The sequence below is a fragment of the Panthera onca genome, chromosome A1 (assembly GCF_046562875.1).
Source record: "Panthera onca isolate mPanOnc1 chromosome A1, mPanOnc1 haplotype 2, whole genome shotgun sequence".
NCBI classification, from domain to species: Eukaryota; Metazoa; Chordata; class Mammalia; order Carnivora; family Felidae; genus Panthera; species Panthera onca.
This window is the reverse complement of record NC_138339.1, coordinates 100,998,047-101,015,517: the sequence shown is the minus strand read 5'-3', so window position 1 is coordinate 101,015,517 and position 17,471 is coordinate 100,998,047. Positions and strand designations below refer to the sequence as shown.

The 17,471-nt window shown below is 39.9% G+C and overlaps 1 protein-coding gene across 2 annotated transcripts in view; it reads left to right on the top strand.

Moving 5' to 3' along the window:
• Positions 1-17,471, top strand: part of ARHGEF28 (Rho guanine nucleotide exchange factor 28) — a 305,098-nt gene that overhangs the window by 168,824 nt on the left and 118,803 nt on the right. The window contains exon 1 of one of the 2 annotated variants that reach the window (XM_060635551.3): positions 16,877-17,080. The exons of the other annotated variant lie outside the window; for it this stretch is intronic. Within the exon in view, the coding sequence (XP_060491534.3) occupies positions 16,996-17,080 (85 nt within the window). The 5' untranslated portion in view covers positions 16,877-16,995. Of the gene's footprint in view, positions 1-16,876; positions 17,081-17,471 lie in introns of those variants that run through there. 2 annotated transcript variants of the gene reach the window in all.

Sequence of the window (17,471 nt, the reverse complement as noted above, 5' to 3'; positions counted from 1 at the left end):
GAATGAGGTACTACTGCAGTTGGGACAGAAACTGAGATTCTTCCGAGCAGTGTGCACACCTTTAAGATTGCTGCTATATAAGGTAAGGGTACTGCTTGACTTGCAGAAGAGGGGAAGAGGAAGGAGAAATGAAAGCAAACATCTCCGTTTAAATGACTGTTGTAGGCCATTAAAGCCAGGATCCTAGCCCTTGCTCACGCGTACAGGATGTCTCATCTACAAATTGCATCATGCCCCCAGGAACGTTAGCTGTGAAGAATGTTTACCAAAACACACTGCTGGTGGGGGAGGAATGTCGGCTGTTACAGGGGTTCAATAGCAAGAGGAGACTAATTTTCAGCCTTGAAGGCTCCATTCTCACACTGGTGCACGTGCTGGGTTAGAAGACATGTGGTAAGGAGACAGTAGTGGTCTGAGTGGTCTGACCTCATCAGTGTGTTTGGTCAGTCACAACGTTGTGTCTGAGGAGGATTGTAATGAATGCTTTGAGACAAACTTGGACTTTAGTCCAGTGAGTTATGAAAAGGGCTGTGAATGATTGTGCCTGTGCTAACGTTTGCTTTTTGTTCAGTTAAATTAAAGTCACCTGACTTGATGCCAAGAAGGCTCCCTTTTAAAAGAGCCTTCTGGGACAGAAGGGGGAAGGAAGCAGTGAGCAATAGTTGGATGGTAAGCCCGAGTCTGGAATCTGAAATGGCTTTTCCCCAAGGTCACTTCCAAACTATTGTGTTATTTTATATGTGCTTACATTCTGCTCAGTCTGCAGGACACGCTGATTAATGTGGGGTTGAGATACATGTGTTGGCTGACTTGGATTATTCAAAATAGTATGACGTTAGTTTTGCATGCTCTCATAAACTACAGCAGTGCTGTTCCAGTAGAACTTTCTGTGATGGCGGACATGTCTTATATCTACATTGTTTGCAATGGTAACCAGTAGCCATAGGTCTATTGAGTGTATGGTCTGTGACTCAGGAATTGATATATATACATTTTAAAAAATTTATCGCCCTGGAAATTCCCATTCTATCGTTGGCCATCAGAGCATCAAGAATTATACTGGCTGTTAGTTCCTACACTGAAAATGGCTGTTGATTGCAGGGATGATGTCTTGGGTGGGTAACAGCTGGTTAGCTCGTCCGAGCCAGTGCCTCTGAGCCCCTCAGGGAGTACTAAGAGGACTTTTGGGAGTGATGGCCCTGCTCTCTGTGGATGCTGTAAGAACCTCCAAGGGGAGGCTCTCAGTTGAAGGGCTGGGATCCAATTCTGTTGCCGTCAGAGTGAAGAGAGGAACTTCTCAACGTGTATTTCCTTCACATTGAGGACAGGTAGAATGGAGAGAGCGGGCAGAGCATTTGGAGGAAATGGATTGAGAGAACATAGATGAAATGGGCCAATGGAGAAATGAAGAAGGAAGAAAGGGTCCATTTGGCTCAAGTACACAGGACTGAATGTGATTAAGAAATAGAAGCTGGGCGGTGGGCCACAGCAAGCGCTGTGCTGAGGAGAACAGAAGTGGACAGCGGTGGGGATGTGGGGGGATGTGGGAGGATGGTGAGCCTCGGCCACCCTCCTGGAGCTCCACCTGCAAACAAAAATGCATAAAGCATCGCTGCGCCAGCCAGGTTGCACGTGGCATGACCCGTTGCTGTCATGCAAACTCTACTTTTAAAAGGTTGAATTTGAAAAAATACAACTGCCTGGTTAGAAATTAAGATTTCCAGTGGAAAGATAAGTTTGTTCTTGAAGACTGTGAAACAAGAGTGCCGGTATCTCAGGTGAATTATAGAAGGTCCTGGAAGAGAACACTCCTGCTAGCCTAGCAAGGGATACTCAAGAGTGTGAGTGGAGTTGTGTGTGTCACACCAGATTCGGTGACACTTGCACGGATATGGATTTTTCTGCAATAATTGATCAGCCATGTCCTGCATTGAGCAAAGATTGTTTAAAAATTACAGCTCAAGCTGTAATAGTCACATATTATATGACTATTTAGATGGAGAAAATGGGTAGGTGAACTAGACTTGTTAAAATAAGAACCAGGTGAGCATGTTTTAGCTTTCCTTATGGGACCTGGTAGTAGGGAGGTAGAGATGGAGGGGAGCTCTAGATGGAATTGGCTGGCATCATCGGCCTTGCTTGACAGTCCCAGGACCTTGAATCTCTGGGCATGAAGCAAAGCTGTTCCAGGTTTGGCTGGCTGGCAGAGAGTGGGCTTCCTGAAGTGCCAGAGAAGATTTGAAATAGAATGTCGTGCCAAGTAGACTTGTGGATAAAATAATCTTTCTAAATTATGGAAGTTGTAAATGCTCACAGTAGAAAAATTTGAAAGCTTATAAAAAGTAGGAAAAGAGAAAAACACCCCTGGAATTCTCCCACCCCAGAGCAGGTGCCCTTCAACTTTGGTGTATTCCTACCAGTATTTTTATTACACATCCATTTTTTTTACATAGTTGGGGTCATGTAAATAACAGAATTCTGTGTCCTGGTTTATTCATTTAACATTACATGCTATAAGTAAGCTCTATTTTAGTAGGTAGCTTAAAATGATTCTGTACATTTTTTTCCTACACAAAAATGGGTTACTTTTCTAAAATGAAAGAGAAAGTATCTTAGATGATGCCAACAAGTACTTATCAGTGAGAAGAAAAAGGCTTTTTTAAATAATATATGTGGTTTGATTTTATAGAGTGACCTGATTTTCATTTTATGCTGAGGCTCGAATCCCAATTAGTCTTGAATAATTCTTGTATCACTTCATTGCTATTACTGTTGTTACTTATATGTAACATGAGAAAAAGAAAACCTTTTAGTTAGTATGTGTTGGGACTGGGAGGGGTGGATATCAGGGAGACACACGAACCAAAGCTGGTGTAGAAAGAAACCCGGCCCGATTACCCATCCCCCCTCCCCCCAAAAAACCCATCCAGACCAATTGTGAAGACAAGGAAGCAGAAATAGACAGAAACAAACAGTAGGAAGTGCAGTGTTTCAGATGGCCTAACCTAGACAGCACAGACTTTCATGACTACGGAAAATACTCAAAAGGAGAAACAAAGGCCTTACGCAGGAAGCTTAGGAAAAAATGTGAGCGAGGGGAACCTGGAAGGAAATGATTGGAAGATCCAAAGGATCAGCCCCTCTAGAACAAAATGTTTGGTGTAATACAAACTTCTTACAGGATCCTCATTTGTGGCTCTATTTGGGAGAGGTCCAGGTCCGTGGATTTCAGTGGTAAGATGCATGGAGGCCATATAGTCATTCATGTTAGTTTGGCATAAACCACCAAATAAGTAGGGCTAATCAGGTTAGTCTTTGGTTTCTTATGTTAACTAAAAGTTTAGAAATGGAATTCAGGTTGCTAAGTTATAAAAGCATATAAAACAGCACTTTTAAGTTGTTTGTGAAAATAGTTTTGAGATGGTTCCAAATGGCGCAGAATCTTAAGATCTAGCACCCATGTCAGTGGAAGCTGGCTGTCTCTTGGCTGTTATTTAATAATAAATGTGTATCTATGTTGAGATCTGAAGAATGTTAAATGAAACATGAAGGAATATTTAAAAAGTGTCAGGGAGAAGGGAGCTTAGCAGAGCTTGTAACCTTCTGAAAAAGAAGTTTTGAAATTTTTGGCAGATCTCTCTCTATGCCCCAAGCTACAGAAGCTTCTGTGGATTCCTTTTTTTAGGCCGGGGATGGGAGGGGTGTGTCATTTCTTTGCCACAAGCCAAAACTTATCAGTGATTTGATTTTTGAAACAAAGGGGCTGGGGCTTTAGATGGACAAATAACCCAGAAAGACCATTGGGGATGCACAGTTATTTGTAAAAACGGACTCATTGTAGTCCTGTTGATTTCAGTGAATTTTTTTTTTTTTTTTTTTTTTTTTTTTTTTTTTACTATGCTTTTTGAGGTTTTAAACACTGTTTTTGGTAGAAGAATTTACTGACTTACTAGAATTCCGCTGAGTGTATGTAATAAGCTCAATTTGGGTGTTTTACCATGAGTGTTCTGCCTGTTCTCTTTGTGCCTTCACTGTTTGGACACATTCTCCTCGTGGAATGTGAATGAAGCATTGTTCTTTCAATTAGACGATAGGAATATTTATTGGCAGAAATGTATTCCATAAATTAAAGAATTTGGGGAGTTTTAGGTTAATCTATACTATAATCTAGGAAGCATGTACACGCTAAAACCTTACTGGAGGTGTAGAGTATCATGCTGCTTTTCTTTGGATTAAAAAACAAAAACTGTTAAACTGAAAGTCCCAAATCTCTTATGAGCCTTATGCTCTGCCGATTAGCTCATAAATGTAAAAAAGGCAAAATAAAAGTGAATGAAGATGAAGAGTTGCATAGGTACTCTGTTACCCTGCGGTTCTAAACTCAGCCTACACATTGGGATTACCTTGGAGCTTTATACTGAAACCTGTATCCATCCCCATAGAAATCTGACTTACTTGGTCTGGACTGTAGCCTGCACTTAAAGAGTTCTACACTTTCCCCAGGTGATTCTCAATTGTGGCTGGAGGTTGGGAACCATGACATACGTCCTCAGGGGAGCTCTGCTTTCCTGGAATCACCCCTGACTTCCTGGGTTTTCCATATTTTTGGAGTTGGGGAAATGGTGGTTCTACTTTTATTGTAGTAGATTGCAAAAGCAATTAACGGAAGCCAATTTGTACTGGGTTTGCAGACTCCCAATGATTATCACCATCAATAGCCTCATCGATCTCTGGGGAATGTAAAACCTTTGGGAAAAAAAATTACTGAGAAAATTTCCCAATCACTTGAACCTAAATGAGATGGTTAACATTTAAAGATTAATCACTTTAAAATATTAAGAAGGAATCCTGTGATTGTGACTTGCTTTCAGAGTCATTTATTGGACTTTGAGGTGCACAGATGGGGATGAAGGGAATTGGGTTTACGCTCATGTAATAAGGGCTTTACAAGGATGCCTGATGTTTGGCATTAGTACCTATAGCACTAACCGAACTACCTTTTTCTTTCTCTTCGCAAACAAATTTAATTTCTGAAATGTAACTGAGGGAGGGGAAAAAATGGCAGTTTTTTCTCTGAATTCTAAATGTTCTTTTTGTCGTTGCTGTCTTTCATTTTATTTTTCGTCATGATAGGTATATTCTTTAATCCCCATCTCCTATTTCCCCCCCCCCCCCCAACCTACCCTCTGGTAATGATCAGTTTGTTCTCTGTAGTTGATTCTGTTTATTGGTTTGTCTCTCACACTCTTTTTTCCTTTGCTTGTTTTATTTCTTAAATTCCACGTGTAAGTGAGATCATAAGGTATTTGTCTTTCTCTGACTGACTTATTTTGCTTAGTATTATACTCTTTAGCTCTGTGTTGTTGCAAATGGCAAGATTTTTTTGTGGCTGAATAATTTTTTATTTTATGCACCCTCTACCCACCCACCCTGCCCACATCTTCTTTATCCATTCATCAGTTGATGAACACTTGTGCTGTTTCCATACTTTGGCTATTGGAGATACTGTTGCAATAAAACTAGGAATACATATATCCCTTTGAAGTAGCGTTTTTGTATTTTTTGGGTACTCAATAGTGTGATTACTGGATGATAGAGTAGTTCAATTTTAAATTTCTTGACGAACTGCCATACTTTTCCAGAGTGGCTGTACAAGGTCGCATTCCCACCAACAGTAAACAAGGGTTCCGTTTTCTCCACTTCTTGCCAACACGTTGTTTCCTGTGTTTTTCATTTTACCCAATCTCATAGGTGTAAGGTGGTATCTCATTGTGGTTTAGATATGCATTTCCGTGATGATGAGTGATATTGAACATCTTTTCATCTGTCTGTTGGCTATCTGGGTCTTCTTTGGAGAAATGTCTGTTCATGTCTTCTGCCCATTCTTTTTTTTTTTTTTTTTTTTTAAGTTGGGCTGTTTGTTTTTTGGGTACTGAGTTGTATCTGTTTTTTTATATAGTCTGGATACTAACCGTTTATTGGATATGTCATTTCCAAATATTTTCTCCCATTTGTAGGCTGTCTTTTAGTTTTTTTAATGGTTTCCTTTATGCTGCAGAAACTTTTTATTTTGATGTAGTCCCAATGGTTTATTTTTGTTTTTGTTTCCCTTGCCTCAGGAGACATACCTAGAGAAATGTTGCTTTGGCTGATGTCGGAGAAATTACTGCCTGTGCTCTCTTCAAGGATTTGTATGGTTTCAGGTCTCACATTTAGGTCCCTAATCCATTTTGAATTTATTTTTAAATTCAAATGATGTAATAAAGTGGTCGACTTTCATTCTTTTCCATGTGGCTGTCTACTTTTCCTGACACCCTTTGTTGAAAAGACCATCTTTTTCCCATTTACGTATGAATTGTAAATTTTCATTCTCCAAAATAAGATTCTCAACTCCGAATAAACGAAGTGAGGCTCCATCCCTAAAGATTCTATTTTGATGGTTTAAGTCAAATGATTAGATACAGAATTCAAGCAAAAATAAAATATTAAAGAAAGTAAAACTAATTTATAAAACATGAAAACAAATGAAAACTGGGAAATGTATTCTGGAAATAAACTTAACATTTTTATAAGAAGAGTTAAAATTCCACCCATAAATTTCTTTCTCTTGTGTTGAAATACTCGAGTATAGTGTATACAGACGTCGAGTATAAAAATTGCTCTCACAGAAGAATCACTGGGCTCTGGGCCTGACAGCAGAGTACGTGTGCTTATGTGAGTTGAGGCTTGGTTTTAATTGAGTACCAGTGGCTAATCCCTTGGAAGGGACTTCAGGGCAATTAAGTAAGAGCTTGTATTGCTGGCATGAAAGCTAACAATTTACTGGGACACACTGCTTTAACTTTCAGAGTGGCTAATTGAGAGGACCCTTTTATGAAACATGGCCCCTTTCTTCCAATATGAGCAAGAAAGCCAACAGAATTTATTCTTCACAGTATGAGATCCTGTGGAAGAATGTATAGAGCCAAAATACAGAGAAGTGGTACAACCACAAATTGAATAGGAGACCCAGTAGTAAATCTGTGTCTTTATAATATTTTAAACAACTTTAACTTCACTCTGTGATTTTTTTTTTTTTTTTTGATACCTAGAACTTGAGAAGAAAACTGTGAGTAAGCTAGCTGGGTTTCATCCATGCTCTTGAGATCTGTCTGCGGATAAGATTTCTGTGATCCGATTGAGGTAGGCTCACGGAGGTACCCTCAGTTGCACGTGAGAGCCTCTCCCTAGGGTTACCTCTTGGGAACCTCTTAATTCCAAAGAGACACTATTTGTTTATGAAAAATTAAAATTAGTTTCAGGATATCATCTTTAATGTTTAATTAGCTCTGTTGGTAACTTCACATAATAACTTAAAAGAAAGCGGAGTTTTAAGCATGACTTGACTTCTCCGTATCTCATTAAGTAAGTGATTCAGTCTTTTAGCATGAATTCCACAAACGTTTAATGAACATAGATTCTGTACTTTACCTCATCCTTTAAAAATGTTTTAAGCTTTATTTTTTAGAATAGCTTCAGATTTACAGAAAAATTCTAAAGATAGTACAGAGAGTTCCCACACGCCCCTCTTCCCCATTAACATTGTATATTATGGTACACGTTTTTAAAATTGATTGATGCATTGTTATTAACAAAAGTCCATGCTTTATTTAGATTGCTTTAGTTTTTACCTGATTTCCTTTCTGTGTCCCAGGATCCTATCCAGGATGCCATATTGTATTTAGTTACCATGTTTCCTTAGGCTCCTCTTGGCTGTGAGAATTTCTCAAGACTTTCCTGGTTTTTAATAATCTTGACAGTTTTAGGAGTACTGGTCAAGTGTTAGGTATAATTTCCCTCAATTGTTATTTTTCTAAATTTTTTTTCCATTATTAAAATTGGGGTTATGGGTTTGGGGAGGAATACCACAGAGGCAAAATGCCATTGTCATCACCTCATTGGTGTATGCTATCATTACTTTCACTGTTAATGACGACCTTGATTATCTGGCAGAGGTGGGTTTGGTCAGCTTTATTCACTGTAAAATGATTCTTGCCCACTACTCTTTGCATACTATACTCTTTGGAAGGAAGTCATGATGTTCAGCCCATACTTGAGGGGTGGGGTGTCATCTGTATACACCCTTGTGTGCTAATAAATAATTTGGAATTCTCCTACTTGGGGGACTTATACCCTTCCTTACCTGTTTATTCAATCATTTATGTCAGTATAGATTTTTGGATATTTATTGGATACTTGAGATAATAATCTAGTCCTGCTTTATTGTTCAGAAGTGGTCTCACTCTGGCAATGGAGGAACTCTTCCAGTTGGCTTCTTTGTCCTTTGTACATATTTCTGTCATTGTGGGGTTTTGTTGTTGTTGTTTTAGGGGAGTGAACATACTCTTTAAGATACTCTGATGGTGGATACATGACACTGAATTTGTTAAAACTCAGAGAACTTAATGGCATACAGAGTGAACTTTAATATGGGCAAATAAAAAAAATAAGTTGGAGGATCCTATGATGGAGACAGAATGTGACAAAACAATTTAACTGTACTAAAAATGTATGAAATGCCTTACTGTAGGGGATGAGGAGAGTTCAGACCTCAATAACTTTGGAAATGAGTAGAGTCTGTAAGATTAAAGGAAAAGAAGCGGTATGTAAACATTGTCCTCTAGGTGATGGAATTGTTGGTCCCGGGGATACAGGTTAACAATTATACCACTGTAAAGTACCCTGGAAATGAACAATTAAGCAAATGGATTATAGATAAGATTGTTATGTTGGAGTCAGAGTTGGTAGATAACCAAGGAGAGGAGGCTAGAATGATCTTTGTGCTAATGAATTAGAGTTGGACACATCAGTATGTACTCATGATTAGTTAACATGGACACGCATAGTTGCTTATAGAAATATTTGTAGATGAATGTGTATGCATACGTTAGGGCACACATGTAGGTATCTCCTTACTCTTTCTGATGACAGGGCCTAGTAGTAACAATACTCTAGTTAGCATATGTAAGATGAGCCACCCTTTATTTAAAACTAGGATTCTCCATTCTGTTTTGTGGGAATTTTAGCTTTAGAACTATGGCATGGATAGATTTAAGTTTACATTAGAACTAATTGTTTAAGTTTTTTGCCCATTTTATATCTCCTAGTTAACTTTTGGACATGCAAATAATCATATAAAAGTCCATAGAAGAATAAGTTGAACTTTGAATGTTAAAATTGACTTTAAAAAGTAGGTTTGTAAATAAGTTTGTGGCACATAAGAAACTTTTTTGGGAAGATTTGGGAAAATTGGAATTGGAATTGGAATTATCAGAAAAAACCTAAAATGTAGATGTTGCTCTCCCTAAGTGTCGTGGCTCTTTCTATCATGAAGGATCCCTTTGTCCTGAGGCTATGACAAGAAACTTGACTATCTGTCCACCCTTGCTCTGTCCAGCCTCGTGGCTCATATCCTCACCCCTAGGACCTCTCACATCCAGTGTCCACAGCTGCCTCTCCATAATAGAGTCAAAATTCCTCATAATTCGTTGTTCAGAAAAACCAAGTGCTCATACTTTTTTCCTTTTAGGTTATGCCAAGGATTTCAAGGTCTAAAACAAAAATAGATCCACCAAGAGTCTTTTTTTTTTTTTTCCTTAAGAGTATCATCTGAATAGAAATTGATCATTTTAGCTTTATTAACTGCTAGGGGAAGCATTGACAATATAATTCATTTTTTTAAAAAATGTATGTATGTATGTATGTATGTATGTATTCATTTATTGTTAAATTGGCTTCTATAAAACACCCAGTGCTCATCCCAACAAGTGCTGTTTCGAAGGGACACATGCACCCCAATGTTGATAGCAGCGTTATCAACAATAGCCAAAGTATGGAAAGAGCCCAAATGTCCTTCGATGGATGAATGGATAAAGAAGATGTGGTATATGTATACAATGGACTATTGCTTGGCTACCAAAAAGAATGAAATCTTGTCATTTGCAACTATGTGGATGGAACTGGAGGGTATTATGCTAAGTGAAATTAGAGAAAGACAAACATCATATGACTTCACTCATATGAGGACTTGAAGAGACAAAACAGATGAACATAAGGGAAGGGATACAAAAATAATATAAAAACAGGGAGGGGGACAAAACAGAAGAGACTCATAAATATGTAGAACAAACAGAGGGTTACTGGAAGGGGTGTGGGGGGGATGGGCTAAATGGATAAAGGGCACTAAGGAATCTACTCCTGAAATCATTGTTGTACTATATGCTAACTAATTTGGATGTAAATTAAAAAATAAAATTAAAAAAATAGTAAAAAAAAAATTAAAAAAAACCTATTTATTTATTTAAATATAATTTGTCAAATTGGCTTCCATAAAACACCCAGTGCTCACCCCAACACTTGCCCTCCTCATTGCCCATCACTCACTTTCCCCTCCCCGCCCCCCACCCATTTGTTTGTTCTCTGTATTTAAGAGTCTCGTATGGTTTGCCTCCCTCCCTCTCTGTAACTTTTTTTTTTTCCCCCTTACCCTCCCCCATGGTCTTTGGTTAAGTTTCTCAGGATCCACATATGAGTGAAAACATATGCTATCTATTTTTCTCTGACTTATTCCATTTAGCATAATACCCTCCAGTTCCATCCACATTGCTGCAAATGGCCAGATTTCATTCTTTGTCGTTGCCAAGTACTATTCCGTTGTAAATATAAACCACATCTCCTTTATCCATTCATCAGTTGATGGACATTTGGGCTCTTTCCATAATTTGGCTTTTGTTTGAAAGTGCTGCTTTAAACATTGGGGTACAAGTACCCCTATGCATCAGCACTCCTGTATCCCTTGGGTAAATTCCTAACAGTGGTATTGCTGGGTCATAGGGTAGTTCTATTTTTAATTTTTTGAGGAACCTCCACACTGTTTTCCAGAATGGCTGCACCAATTTGCATTCCCACCACCAGTGCAAGAGGGTTCCCGTTTCTCCGCATCCTCTCCAGCATCTATAGTCTCCTGATTTGTTCATTTTAGCCACTCTAACCGGCGTGAGGTGGTATCTGAGTGTGGTTTTGATTTGTATTTCCCTAATGGAGTGACATTGAGCATCCTTTCATGTGTCTGTTGGCTATCTGGATGTCTTTGGAAAAGTGTCTATTCGTGTCTTCTGCCCATTTCTTCACTGGATTATTTGTTTAAAAAAACCTGTATTTATTTTGAGAGAGAGTGTGTGAGTGGGGGAGGAGGGAGACAGAGAATTCTAAGCAGCCTCCATGCTGTCATCACAGAGCCCAACCTGGACTTGATCTCAGTGACTCTGAGATCATGACCTGAGCCAAAGCCAAGAATCAGACACTAACCGACTGAGCCACCCAGGTGCCCCTGACATGGTAATTCTTGAATATGTTGCTTCATGTAGAAATGTGCTTTCCTGTCCTAAATGTTCTGGATATTTTCTTCTTACACTATATGTGGATATTGTCATAATACAAGTAATGTCATCCTGATGGATTTCTAGGGTATACCCAGTTTTTCCCCTTAGTGCGGTGATAAAAAAGCTTTTGAAAGGGCATGCAGGTTTTTTACTCAAATAAGTCAAGGTAATTAAGGTAGATAAGAAATAAAAAGTACTCTTATGTATAAAATAAGATGGCTTTAGGAAATGGTGGCATCCTAGAATTCTAATTTATGGTAACAGTGTTTGTCCCATGCTCCCAGTTGATGTCTGTTTTATAGGAAATCAATTTTATGGGCTCTGTTTATACACAATGCAGAAGTAGAGAGAAAAATTGTAATTCAAATGTCTGGCTGGCTCCACTCATGATGCCATGTCCCTGAGTGTGACACTGCCGATGTGAATGTCCTGTGCCCACTGTCCTTCTCAGAGCACATCTTGAGCCCATGGATAGGAGCTGTGCTTTTAAAGATCCTTATTTTCTGTATAGCATGGCCTCCCAGTAAGAGCCAAGCATTTCACTTGGTGCATAACCAGAGTCACAATGTTCTCCAACAAAGAACTGCTTGTGTTGGACTCCAACGGATGACACGGTGCCTTCTAAAGGATTTTGAGGAAGATTCTGACCATCCCAGGCTCCATTACATTGCCTCTTCTGGCTGAAGTGAGCCAGGGTAGGCTTGTCCTGACATTAGGGGTTTTTGCCTCCAGTTCTTTGTGTTTTTTTTTGTTTGTTTGTTTTAAAAAAAATTTTTTTTTTTTAACATTTATTCATTTTTGAAAGGCAGAGAGAGACAGAGTGTGAATGGGGGAGGGGCAGAGAGAGAGGGAGACACAGAAACAGAAGCAGGCTCCAGGCTCCAGGCTCCGAGCTATCAGCACAGAGCCCGACACGGGGCTCGAACTCACGGACCGCGAGATCATGACCTGAGCCGAAGTCGGCCACTTAACCGACTGAGCCACCCAGGCGCCCCTCTTTGTGTTTTTTAATGACTTTCCCCCAGAATGCTGTCTAGCAGTGTTAGAAACTATGGTCTCTGGTTGTTAGACAATGGAGCATAATAGGAAAAAAAAAATCTTCCTTCTCTTTCAGTCTTGGTATGATTGTCTGGGAACTTCTTTGTACATTAGCGTGTCTCACCTTAAGAGTGTAAATGCTCTGCTGGCTGAGCTAGCCAGGTACGCTGGCAGGTCTCAGTTTAGAAAAAGCTATCACTCCGGAGGTAAACATAAGAATACTTTAGTGTCTATAATGTAGAAGAGAAATACGGCGAAAGGGAAACTTTATTTAAGAGAACGTAATGAAAACTTAAGTTCTTTACTAGTGCCCCATTTGATTCTCACCACTCTTTGTAGTATGGATGTTATGACCTCCTTTTGTATGAAACAAGTGAGGGTCAGAAAGTAACTTGGTTAGGGTTGCTAAATAAGTGACAGAGCCACTGTCTAAGCCTAGATACATAATGGCTCCCCAAACCCATGGTTTTTCTTTTCAGCATCTGACTGCTTAAGAATATGAGTATGACACGGGCGCCTGGGTGGCTCAGTTGGTTAAGCGTCCCACTTTGGCTCAGGTCATGGTCTCGCAGTCTGTGAGTTCGAGCCCCGCGTCGGGCTCTGTGCTGACAGCCGAGGGCCTGGATCCTGTTTCGGATTCTGTGTCTCCCTCTCTCTCTGCCCCTCCCATGCTCATGCTCTGTCTCTCTCTATTTCTCATTAATAAATAAACGTTAAAAAAATTTAAAAAAAAGAAAATGGGTATGACACAGCTCTCGCACTCCAGGAATTTTGGGGCTTATTGGAGGATGAGAAAATTGTACAGATATTGTAATTCAAATCAAAATATAAATACCCTCTGAGGAAGATTAATTTTACCAAGATTGAAAGGTAGGTAGCATGCCATCATGACACAAGGAGAATGAAGGGAAGCTTCCCTTCTCTGTGGGTCTTGCAGAGAGCTGAAACTTCAGCAGCATCTGCCCTGCATGTTTGTCACCCAATGGAGGTAATTTTCTAAACAAAGGATTTTCTAGTTACAGGAGGCACAGTAAAGCTGATGAAATCATTCACACCCGGGCATCATAATAGTTGTATGATAGCGGGTGAGAAAGTGGCCCTTGGGGGACCTACCATTGAATTCCTCCACCTGCAGTTGGAATCAGCCAGAGAAAGCAAAGAATTTAAGCCATTGAATGTGAACGAGATATAAATAACATCTTGAATTGATTTAAATGCAGTCATATTGGTATGACAGGGGACAAAGTTGAGTACTCCAGGAAACATGATAAATGACCCAGATTTGGGAGAAGTTCTTTGGTGAGCAAGAAAATGAACTGGCCTAAAAATAGAGGGATGCAAACAATATTTTCTCTTTAATTTTATGTGGTAACTCAATGTTATATAGCTGGTCAGTGGCAGTAATTTCGTTCTTTAAAAATATTGGTGCATCAAATAAGAATAGAAAATATTGTTAGGCTTCTCACATGTATTTTTTGGGTAGTTCTATTTTATTGTCAGAATAATTTTCACATCAATAATCAAGTGATATGCAATTGGTCACCAAGGACTGTGCTTTGGGGAAAACTAGATTAAGATGGATCTACTTGGCATCTCAGCTACTAGAAATGTGTTTTACAAAGACTTTATCATGTTTCTCTTGGGATTGTCCTGACTTTCTTCTTATCTGTCACCAATGGTCAAGAAGGGAGCAGCTCTAGTAGTTTGTTGACCTGGGATTGATCCTGGTTAAGTGGCTCTAAAACTTTTTTTTTTTTAATTTTTTTTTTTTAACGTTTATTTATTTTTGAGACAGAGAGAGACAGAGCACGAACGGGGGAGGGTCAGAGAGAGAGGGAGACACAGAATCTGAAACAGGCTCCAGGCTCTGAGCAGTCAGCACAGGGCCTGACGCGGGGCTCGAACTCACATACCGCGAGATCGTGACCTGAGCCGAAGTTGGACGCTTAACTGACTGAGCCACCGAGGCGCCCCAAGTGGCTCTAAAACTTAACCACGCATGGCAAATGAGAAAGATAATATTATCTCCTGGTCCAACACTTTCATTTCAGTTTGATGATTGTCTAAACAGGTGGACGTTCCCTTTCTTTGGTCTGCAGACATCTCTGAGGCATCCAAGGATCTATGTACATCCGAAGTATTGCCTGGAACCTTGGAGAACAGTGGGCTTGGTCCACTCACCAGTACTGTTTTATTTTGTCAAATAAAGATACTATTGTGATGAGTAAAACACAACGATACTTTAAAACACTTGGGGCGCCTGGGTGGCTCAGTCGGTTAAGCGTCCGACTTCAGCTCAGGTCACGATCTCACAGTCCGTGAGTTCGAGCCCCGCGTCGGGCTCTGGGCCGATGGCTCAGAGCCTGGAGCCTGCTTCCGATTCTGTGTCTCCCTCTCTCTCTGCCCCTCGCCCGTTCATGCTCTGTCTCTCTCTGTCTCAAAAATAAATAAACGTTAAAAAAAAATTTAAAAAAAAAAAAAAATAAAAAATAAAACACTTAACATAAAGCTACAGGAAGTCTTGTGAAGCTACCTATTTTCTGTGGCGTAGGGAATGTGGTCATTGGTACTCTAATAGCATTGTATGGTAGCTACAGAAGAGTGTATAGCACTCTTCTACACCTGAAACTAATATAACATTGTGTATCACCTATAGCTGATTAAAAAATTTTTTTTAAACACCTATTTTCAATCAGGATATTAAAAATACTACAGAATGACATGTAAAGCTTCTCTATCCACAGGTTAAGTAAGTGTACATCATTCATTCATCACATGCCCATAGCGTCCCTGGCACGTTTCTAAGCTTTAAAACCTAGAGAATGAATAGAAACACTCACCTTCAAGATTTTATTTTCTTGCTCAAGATCCATGTGGACTAAAACTCTCTTACCTGGTACAAGGCTTGAGAATAATTTATTCTTAGAATTGCACCTAGCTAATTAAGAAAAGTATTTTTCAAATAAAAGGCCACAAAGTAAAACATGTATTAATGTTTATTTTGACTCCGTTGTAATGCTTACGACTGTCTCCTAGTTGCATTTTGTTGTATTTGTATGTGGTATTTATGTAGCAAACCATATAAAAACACAACCGCGATTCATGTAATTCTAATTTTGATTTGAATTGGAAATTAAGTGGTTTCTCCCCTTGATCCAGTTCCATCTGGCCCTCTCACCTACTCCCCACCCAATCAGACGGGATTAGCTATTATGGAGCAGATTACGCATCTCTTTCTGACAGCGTGGCATGATCAAGTCAACAATTTGGGAAATCATTGTGGTGAAAAGGAATATTAATTATGACACCTATTGCTATGCTTCAGATCTGCAGAGTCACGCAGGCCTTCATATCGTTTCCACAGTCTTAGTTTATTTGGGTGGCAGATGACGTCACAAAAGAAAACACACCATTTCCTGCTATCAATGATACAAAATAAATGCTTAGAAGAGGCTCCCCTCTGAGACTTGGCGTGTGTTTTTTTTTTCTGCCACAGCTCTTGGCTGCTTTGCTTGAACTTCTGTGGGTCCCATGTATCGGTGTGCTTGTGGAGAGCAGGGAAGTGACTTTGCGTAGTGTTCGGTTTAGGTGGAGGTGGTGATGGGCTTGTACTGAATGCTAATTACCAGAGGCTCATTAAGCGGAACCTGTAGGAACTCTTGGTTTGTGGTAACTTAGTCACTAGCTCTGTTGAGAGGGACTGTAGGGTTAGAGCCAAGCTCTAAAGGTACCCCAATCCTAAAGATTGAAGCCAAACTTAGTGACAGCTGAAGAATGCCCCCAATTGTGCTGAACACTAGTAGAGGACTTTGCATGTATTTAATGAGTAGAATTGTCTGTAACAGTAAAAGCTTCCAGCTACTGTAGCATTAAAAGTGTAGGGAGACTAGATTGTTAAATGAATTATCAGAGTTGTTTCGGCCCTAGAATCTGAAAATCTGCTGACACTGTCAATGCTATGAAAGAACAGATTGCTCTGGAAAACTCCTCGCCTTGAGTGTGATGGCTTTTATTTGCCTGTGTACTGAGCTCTCTGGCTGTCCACACTTGTAAACCTCAACCTTTACATCACTGTGCAGGGTGGCTTTTCTGTAAACGATACTCCAGCTCCAGAACAAAACAAGTGCATTTGGAGGCTTTTCTTGAAGCACAGGCCGCTCTTTTTGAATTCAGTTACCTTTCTTCTTAATTTCCATTTCCAGCCACAAGAAGAGGGGAGTTAATGATTCATTTGCTCCCAGTGACCTTTTGAATAACTGGACTGTGATGTACCAGTACAACCCTTAGCTGCCTCTCTCTCCTCTTTCACTTCCTTCGTTTGGCTTTAATATTTACAGCCTCCTTCTCAGTCTACATGCCTGGACGCCTAAAGGAAGCAAAACGTTTATTGCCTCTCCCTCCCCGTGTTCGGGAGCTTTTCACCCAGCCCCATTCCTTCCTTTGACATCACACGGTAGACTCGCCTCCTGGTGGGGGACGCCCACAGTTCTTCCTGAGTCTCTCCTGTTGAATCTGTTGATTTAAGCAAAACAAAAAGATGGATTCGGACTCGGACTCCCCCTTTAACTACTCATGGCCTTCCTTCCCCAAAATGAAGATTCGGCGGAGGGCGTCCAAGCAAGGTAGATCCCGGAATCTTTTATTTCCCTCAGAGCCAAGCTAGGGATTTTCGTATTCTTACCTTTCTTTTCCTCATTGCTTTGCCAGACTGTTGTCTGATGAACTGCAAGTTTATACATGTCTTTATAAAACTCTAACTCTAAAAATACTTTGCAGATAGGCTTCTGAGGTAAACCTACGGGTTCTTAGGTTCCTTTCACTTTGACTCTGCCTTTGTGCTGAATTATGCACGTGCAATTCTCTTTTTTAAAAAAAAGTGTGTGGGAGGGAGTTTAGTACAAGGTAAATGTTTCAGACTCACTTTATCGGAGTTACCTTGGAGTTACCTTGATAATGGAGAGTCCTGTTAATTTAAAGAACTGTGTACATATTCAGTATCCAGTTTCTGCTTCT